Genomic DNA, 9,349 nt, shown 5'->3' on the forward strand with positions numbered 1-9,349 from the left:
TTATTATAATATAAAAATAAAAATTTAATCGTTTACGAACGACTCAAGCCATACACGCATGTTGAGAAATCAAAAATATTTTAAATGCGATATCTGACAAAGTGTGATAAGAAGACGTTAAATGTAAAAATAATAATAATAATAATAAATAGAATCATTTTTTGTTTATTATAATATTGATTATTTTTATTTTTTTTTTCTTCTTTATTTTCAAAAATAAAAAAAAAAAAAATTTATCACGAATTCATCCAACAAATAAAAAAATTTAAATAACAAAAAAAAAGTTTAAGCTAATACTGAATAGTTAAAATAATAATAATAATATTAAATATAATAAATATACGATAATGATATTGTATTGATAAACAACGGATTAAATACCAAAAAAAAAAAAAAATGAGTGTTTGTTTACATATATATTTTTACTACCGTTTTTATTTGCGAATCGCGAATCCAATGAACTTTGACCCTGTTAAAAAAAAAATACGTTTGAAAAAATAGGATGATGATGATGTAAAAGGTTCATTGGAATCTCTCTAATCGATATTTTGATTGTCACTCGAAGAAAGCAATGAGAAACGCCATGACACCAATACCGAAAAAAAGTGAACCCATTTGTTTGCAACTTTCCGATTTCGATTCTTCTTCCACGAGTTCGGGAAGAACCGTTACTAAAGCTATGTGAAGAAATCCTCCAGCCGTGAATGGTAGTATCCATGATGTTATGGATTGAGACGAACCGTATAAAACGGCAAACATTGATCCCAGGATACCGGCTAAAGCCGTGCATATTTGAGCTTTGGCCGCGTCCCGCCGCGAAAATCCAGACCTGAAAAAAAAAAAGAAAAAATACCTGCAAATACTCCGCGTGAGTATCCCTTTTCCCCCCTCCCCATTTACCATCCGTCCGGAAAATTATTAGGAAACATTCGACGACGACGCGATTCCCCCTCTAAATGCTAATAATAATTTAAACAACATCATCGTCGTTAATTAAAAATTTAAATTTCCGAACGTAAATGCGGAATTGCCAATTTTAACCGAGTCAAAATTTAAAATAATAATAATAATAATAATAATGATAATAAATAAACGATTTCACCATTTTTTTTCTTTTTTTTTTTTTTTTTTTTTTTGAATTTTTAATTAACGAATAAAAACGAGTTCGCATATCGATGGTTTGTTTTTAACTTTCATTCTTTCAGAATAAAATAATTTTTCTACATGAAAAAAAAAAAAAGGGTCAAAGGTTAAGTAAATAAATGATTTAACAAAAAAATGAAAAATTTGTTTTTTTTCGTAATCCACCACCAACACGTGATCATTATCATTATGATAAGTGTCTGTAGATGTTAAATCACTGATAAGACAAGAGCAAAAATATTATAAATCACGCTATATATAAATAATAATAATAATAATTATTATTATTATTATTATTAAATAAATATTATTAATTAAATAAAAAAAATATTTTTTTTTCACTCACTTTAATAATATGGCAAAATCTCCGATTTCGTGGGGTAACTCGTGTATTAAAATGGCAAAAGTCGACAGGACGCCCATTTTGAAAGAAATGGAAAAAGAACCGCCGATGGCTAAACCGTGTGTGAAATTATCCACGGAATTTGCCATCAAATTAAGGTATCCGCTTATGTGATAATGATTTTCCGTTTCCGGTTTGTTCCTAACGATTCCGTTGCACGACAAACTCTTGTCGCTGCTGCTGTTGTTGTTGTTGTTGTTGTTTGTGCACGATTGCGAACTATTCTTTTCCGTTCTCACCACCTTAACTTTATTTTTTATTATTATTTTTTCTTTATCGTTTTCACCGCCTTCTTCTAATTTTAAACTCGATGATATTTTTTCAACTATGACGAAAACTAACATTCCGACAAGGACCCAAACACCGCTGAACAAGGACGGATGAGAATGATCATCTGAAAATTAATTAATTTTTTTTTTTCTCGAAAAAAGGTTCACATTTCATCAATATTATTATTATTATTTAAATCAGTCTGTATGATGATGATGATGATGATTCAAAATCAATAATACATTTTTTAAAAAAAAAGGTTTTATCGATTCTAACCTTTTCCGGTTTTGTTAATTAATTAATTAATTAATTAATAATGAAAATTAATTCGAATGACGTACATCATCATTTTCAACGGTTAAAAAAAAAGGAATTTTAATGCCATGTGTGACCCGTGTAATCATAATAATAATAATAATTAAAACGGAAGGAATAAAATTTCATTTTAATACATTTCAATAACGATAATCGAATAACTATCGAGAACAATCGAAATAATCGAAAAAGGACTCAACCGTTTTTAAATTAAATTCGAAAAGGATTCACAAATTCGAACAAAGCAATTTTTTGAATGAGGACCTCCATGTAAGGAATAATAATAATAATAATGATAATAATACTAACGTTTGCATGTAAATTTTTAATCGAGTGTAAAGTACGTCGTTATTTCTCAAAGAATTTGTGCAAAAAAAAAAAAAAAAAAAAAAAATTACTACGCAAAACGTACATGGAAAAAGAATGAGTCAGATTATAAATAACCGAAAACCTTGGATTTTGCAGTCAACAATCTTTTGTTCGAACCGAGAGTAATAATATTATTATTATTATTTTTTGCTCGATTCGAAAAACGTTTTTGCCACCGTTAACGAGTTAAAAATGAATTTTTTTTTGTAAATTTAAATTTTTTTTTTTTTTATTATTCAAATGTTTTCGCGTAATGAGATCCTATTGATTGAAGAAAACGACTTCTGCACTCTTTTTTTTGTCCTTTGTTTTCGTCGTCTTTTGTGAACGTCTCAAATTTTATCATTATTATTATTTTTTAATAATAATTACCTTTTCCTCCTCCACCTGATTTTAATCCATTTTCCCATGCTTCGGGTAACAAATGTAAAAATACATCACCCAATAAACCTCCGACAGCAAAACTTAAAAGAATTCTCAGTCTGTTTGCTCCGGCTGGAAAAAAAACACAAAAAAAAATTATTATTATTATTATTATTTGAGTGAAATTTCCAAACGATTAATTTTTCCAATAAATTTTCCTTTTATCGTCTCACATACATACATAAATAAGTCTCATCGCAAAATACAATAAATAAATAAAAAACTTCGAAAAATTATTATTTGTTGTTCAACAATAAATTTAATAATCGATACTTTCACCTCACAATTAAATTTATTGAATCCCCTTCGGGGTAAATCAAACGGTTAAGAAGAGTTCAATTGTTTCATAAACCAGTATTGGTTACTATTCTTTGGGGAGGGGGGGGGGGCTGACACAAAAAAAATATTTATTTCATTCAAAATTAAATTTTTGTTAGATCATTATTTCGAAATTGTTAAAAACTATCGAAGATCCTTTTCCATGTTTTTACTTTTCGTCGTGGTAAAATTGCACCTTTACCCCCCCCCCCTTGAGTTTATCATCATTATTATTATTATTATCATAATTTGCGTAAAAAAATCCACGTGTTAAATTATTATTATTAGAGCGTTTTATGTTAATAAAAAAATAATAACGGTCTGACGTAAAGAAAATTTCCTATTTTATTTATTTTTTTTTTTTCATCAATCGCAACTCAAATAATTACTCAAACACGTGATTACATACATACATACACGTGTATGCGTGCGTGCGTGCGTGTGTAATAATTAATAAATGGGCCCCATTTCCCATTTTGATTATTTATTTTATTTACTCCACAAAAAAATTATCTTCTGTTATTAATCTATAATAATTATTAATTTTAACGCGAGAAAAGACATTTACGTTTGTGTTAGACGACAAAATAAAAAAAAAAAAACTCATTTTTACTCATTTGAGGTCATTAAAAATAATAATAATAATGATGATGAGAGAGAGAGAGAGAGAAAAGAAGATCGTGTCTTGAAAGAGGCGCGACAAAAGTTACGCAATATTTTTTTTTTTTATTTTTCAATCCTCCATCGAATTAAATGATGATGATGATGATAATAATGCCCGATTAATTCCTTCAAAATTTATCGATAAGTAAAAAAAAATTATTATTATTATTATTATTTCGTCCCGAAAAAATTAATTTTCGATCCCATTCATAAAACCCTTCTCGTTATTCGCGGGGGGGAAGGGGAAGAGGAGAGAGGAGGCAAAAATGATTATTATGCCATGATTTATGAAAACAATAAAAATCAGAAGACATCTTAAATCTACAAACATTTCCTAATCCATTAATAATAATAATAATAACTTTTACCATCATTAAAAAATTATCGAAACTCACTGAAAAAAAAAGAAATCAAATCACGTCTTAAGCTAATCTTTTTTATTTAAATAATAATAATAATAATAAAATTTCACTTGTCATTTCTATGACCGAGTTAATACATATATAAAGTACTATATACTATATTATACTATAATAGTCTATAATAGTTTAATTTGAGAAAACCTAATCATAAACGAATTTTTTTTTTTTTTTTTTTTTTTAATATATACATGCATGTAATATAGCCTCGTACCTAAAATTAATCAATCACGACAACTTGAAGGTTGACTCTACCTAAATGGTGTTATATTTTTTTTTTTTTTTTTTAAAAACATTTTCGATTCACATTTAACATTTTCTCTGTAGGTTGTTGTTGTTGTTGTTGTTGTTTAGGTTTGTTGTTTTATTACATAAAAAAAAATTTTTCCCCTCAAATTTATGCTCTAATAGGGAGTGGGAGGGAGGGGGAAAAGAAACATTCGAGTAAAATAATAAAAAACATGTAATGTAATATAAGGTAATGGAATTTGCTATCGTTATTATTATTATTATTATTATTATTATTATTATTATTATTATTATTATTAATAAATTTTTTCCTTCTTTTTTTTTTTTTTTTTTAAATAGATTTCAATCTTTTCTTTAACTTTAGAAAAAAAAAAAAAAAAAAAAAATTCACAATGACGTAATGAACGTAATTTTATTGATAATACAAAACTAACAAAGTATATTATATACACGCTTTCATTATGTGCTACATGCGTGATTGGAATCAAGATGACAAAACGTATTATTATTATTATTATTATTATTATTATTTGCACTGTATTCAACAGATAAATATTACTTGAAACATCAAAATCAAACGATGCATTATTAATAATAATAATAATAATAACCGATAAGAAAATAACAAAAAAAAAAATAAATAAAAAACAAAAATAAATAAATTGATTTCATTTTAAAAATAAATTTTTTTTTTTTTTAAACCGCGATAATAAATATTTAAGCAAGCCGCCATTTTGAGCCTTTTTTTTTGTGAAAAACACCCACGAATGCCATCGTCAAATTTTTAAATAATTTATCGTTTAAAAAAAAAAAAAAAAAAAAAAAAAAAGGGAAAACTTTGTACAAAACTTCAAAAAGATTTCATGTCGTGGAGGACGATGACCATTTTGGTACTTATTAAATTATTAACGATAATCAATTTGATTATTTATCGATCAATTATTAAATATCGATTATAACAAAAAAAAAAAAAAAAAACGACGATATCGTTTTTTATTTATTGATATTAATTCAATCCTCTTTTTTTTTTTTATAGGGAAATCCTTGGAAAACTTTTAACTTTTTAAATTTATTTATTATTTTATGGAAAATTCTTTGATGGCGTCTTGATGGAGTTGATTTGAAGTTTAATTTAAGGTTTGTCGTAAATAAAACAAACATAATTTCTGTTTTTTTTTTTTTTTTTTTTTTTTTGTTTTGTTAACTGTAAACAAACATGATAACTACGATATTTGCAAAACCAGTCGAGATGCAACAACAAATTCTCAAATGATATACATGCAAGGAAATAAATTTTATAGTTTGTGTCAGCTACATATTACTGTTATCTTTGAAGGTCGATTATAATATTTTCCCTTTTAAAAAATAAAAAAATAAAATGGCGCTTGTTTCCAAAATAAAACCATTAGGTACGACTTGAAGACTAAATAAAAAAATTTTCCATTTAAAATTATACCAGTCAGTCAGTCAGTCAGTGGAATGGATTTCATGGAACGTTGTACGTAATCAATTCCAATTCGATAATTAATTATTATTATTATTATTATTAGCAACACTTGAGTTCTTCGATTTCCAAGAAATTTATTTTATTTTATTTTATTTTTTTTCCACATAAAAATAAAGTTTTAAATAACAAATTATTATTAATTATTTAAAGTTGTAATTTCCGGAATGAAAGTACCTACGAAGTAAAATTTTTTTTCCTTTTGAAAATTTTCAAAGGAATCATTTTTTATTAACAACAATCGTTTAAAGGTTGCATTAAATAAAAAAAAAAAAATCAAATTTTATATTTCCTGGGTGTTGTCGTTGATTGAAAATTAAGACTTGATTACTTAAAGTCCTTCACTTATTATAAAAAAAAATTTACGAAGAACATCAGGTTCGAGTTTTTTTTTTTTTTTTTTTGGACATGTAATTGTTAGTTTTCTTTTTTTTTTTTTTTTTTTAAAAAAAATCAGGTCGTGGTGACGCCCCAAAATTGCGAAAAACAAATCAGGTTCGATATATTTCCAAGATATTTTAAAACTGATTAAATTTGCACGTTAAGATAATCAAAAAAAAAAAAGAAAAAAAAAGAAAAAGAATTGATATTATTTACCTTGATTTTCATTGAATAAAAAAAAAAAAAAATTTTTTTTTTTATGATTAATAATTAAAAAACAAAAGTAAATAATTACAATATGGAGTTTTCCTAATAATAACATTCATTATGGAATATGATAAAGTACAATGTCTTTGTTTTTTTTAAAAGATTTAAAAATAATAAACAAAGCATTTTATTTTTTGAATTATATTTAAATATCTTACTTTTCTCCCTCCCTCCCTCCCTCCCTCCCTCTCCCCCCGCCTTTATGTATATTTTAACCGATTATCAATATTTTTATAAAAGAATTGATTATAAAAAGAGTCAACTGTTTTGCCAAGATTTTGCCAAGTGCAAAAAAAGAAAAAATAATAAAAAACTACAAAATCACGTTTTTGTGATCAAATTTTTTTTTTTTTTTGTTTGTAAAATTAAACACACAAGCGTGATTTTAATGTAAAAGGAAATCACAATGCTTGGGTAATTATTATGTGACCAAAAAAATAAATTCCTAAAATTTAGTAAAACATGAAAAAATTTTAACTTTCTAAAAATTAATTTTTTTTAATTCCTTCCTTAAATAAATTAAATAAATAAATAATAATATAAAAAAAACTAACGTTATCATATTTTAGCCTTATAAACAATTAGTTTTGAATGTGTGTGATGAAATGATTATAAAAAATTTTTTTTTTTTTATCGTTTTAACCTTTTGTTTAAAAAATTTAATAGAAAATAAAAGTTTACTTATTATTATTTATTAGTATCTATTATTAGTTATATTATTATTAGTTATACTATTATTTATTATTATTTATTAGTATCTTAATATTTGATTGATTTTCGTTATTCATTTTATGTAAAATGTTTTTAAAAGAAAACTTTCGTTAATAATTTTTTGAAAAAATTTTATGTTTGAAAAAAATATAACATACTTCCTTATTTTTTTTTTTTTTTTACTTAAATGCCTATGAAAGACAATTCTGTTAAGGCAAAATTAAATTTTGGATTCCATCCTTTCTGCTTGGTATTTTTTAAAAAAAAAAATATATTTAAAAATAATCGATTAGCACAAATTTTAAAGAATCCGATTTCACCTTTTATTAATTAACAGAAATACAATTCTATTTTATTTTCAATAATGTTTAAATTATTATTTAAATATGTGTGCATTCTCTATTAATTTAATAAATGAATCACTTATATATAAAAAAAAAAATTTATAAATAAAAAATTAAATTAAAAAAAGCAAATGACTAATTTCCGTTAAGGACATTAAAGATCCATCACAGCCTGTCTGTCTATTTTTTTTTTTTTTTTTACTCAATTTTATATTAATTATTAAACTTTATTTTGATAAGGAATTTATTTGTTCATTGTAAATAATAAAACGTTTTAAAAAATCATCAAGTTTAAAAAATAAAAAACAAAAAGAAATTCGATTACATATTAAAAGAACTTTCTATTTTATGGAAAAGTTTAAAGTTTTACAATGGAGTGACATAACAAAAATGATTTACAATTTAAAAAAATATTTTTAAAAATTTACTTACCCCCAAATTTTAATTTTTCTCCATCTTCGACAGGAATGACTAAAAGAGGGAAAATTCCACTAAGGCCCACTAACATAGAACCGATTAAAGAAAAAATCCATGGACAATAATTAACACTATTAAATAATTTTAATAGAAATTCTGGTAAAGGAGTTTCAGATAAATCACAAAAAACATTATCAAATTTATTATTTTTTATAAATGAATAATTGGATATTTCTTCGTAAAAATTCATTTTAGACGAAATAATAATTTAACACGAACGTAAATGATTTTATTTAAAATTGCGCTATGTAAAAACTATTCCGTTCCATTCACGATTTAATAAAATTAATTATTTTTAAAATTCTAAGAGCGACAAGTAATGACTTACTCAAAAAATTTTACAGAAATAAGTAAGGTTTTTTTTCATGCTGAAATAAATGCGACACAACAATTAATTTTACTTGTAATTTTTAAAACACTAATGAACAGAGCTCACTTCTAGTATGTACTGTGTAAATTATAAATGTTTCTCGAAGGAAATGAGTGAATTTGATAAAATTCGAGATCGATTCGATATATCAAGCAGAACTCCGAGATAACGCTTAAGTATTGATTCGTTGGGGTATTAAGGAGGTCGCGTTAAAAAAAGTAAAACACTATGGCCGACATAAACATGGCTCCTTATTGTGCACATAACTTCAATTAGTTTTTTTTATTTATCTATTTCGTTATAAGTATTATTTTTTGACTGTTTTTAAAATGAATAACTTTTTAGAGTATAGTAAATATAAAAAAATGCTTGTATATTTTGTTTTTAACAAAAAAATCAAGGGAAATGACGTCACACGGAAATGAACGTCATTTTAAAATGGCAGCTGAACTACAAATGTTTTTATTCCTATTCAAATCGAAATATCGGAAAAAAAGTGACAATATTGTAAAAAATGTGTGGTGCTTAGTGGTTATTTCAATATGTGTTGTGAGTGTAGTTTGTTATAATGAATGTCCAGAAAATTCATGTAGTGGTAATGGAAAGTGTGTGAATGGAACTTGCTTTTGTTATGATGGATGGCAAGGTCCTAGCTGCCAATTTTGTGGTGGTAAAGTAAGGTAAGCTTTAAAAATGATTTAAAAAAACTTTGGGCATTTTTAC

The 9,349-nt window shown here is 24.9% G+C and overlaps 2 protein-coding genes across 2 annotated transcripts in view; one reads left to right on the forward strand and one right to left on the reverse strand.

The window, feature by feature from the left end:
- Window positions 1-555: 555 nt before the first annotated feature.
- Window positions 556-8,446, reverse strand: Phum_PHUM433950 (uncharacterized protein; the record flags this gene model as incomplete). The annotated part of the gene is made up of 4 exons (XM_002429426.1): window positions 556-829; window positions 1,490-1,940; window positions 2,873-2,995; window positions 8,212-8,446. 4 exons carry the CDS (start codon window positions 8,444-8,446, stop codon window positions 556-558), a joined length of 1,083 nt encoding a protein of 360 aa, XP_002429471.1.
- Window positions 8,447-9,082: 636 nt separating this feature from the next.
- Window positions 9,083-9,349, forward strand: part of Phum_PHUM433960 (Attractin precursor, putative) — a gene marked incomplete at both ends in the record, with an annotated part of 5,680 nt that continues 5,413 nt past the window's right edge. The window contains one exon of the mRNA XM_002429427.1: window positions 9,083-9,306. Coding sequence (XP_002429472.1) covers window positions 9,083-9,306 — 224 coding nt within the window. The remainder of the gene's footprint in view (window positions 9,307-9,349) is intronic.

This window comes from Pediculus humanus, genomic scaffold (genome assembly GCF_000006295.1).
Source record: "Pediculus humanus corporis 1103172108202 genomic scaffold, whole genome shotgun sequence".
NCBI classification, from domain to species: domain Eukaryota; kingdom Metazoa; phylum Arthropoda; class Insecta; order Psocodea; family Pediculidae; genus Pediculus; species Pediculus humanus.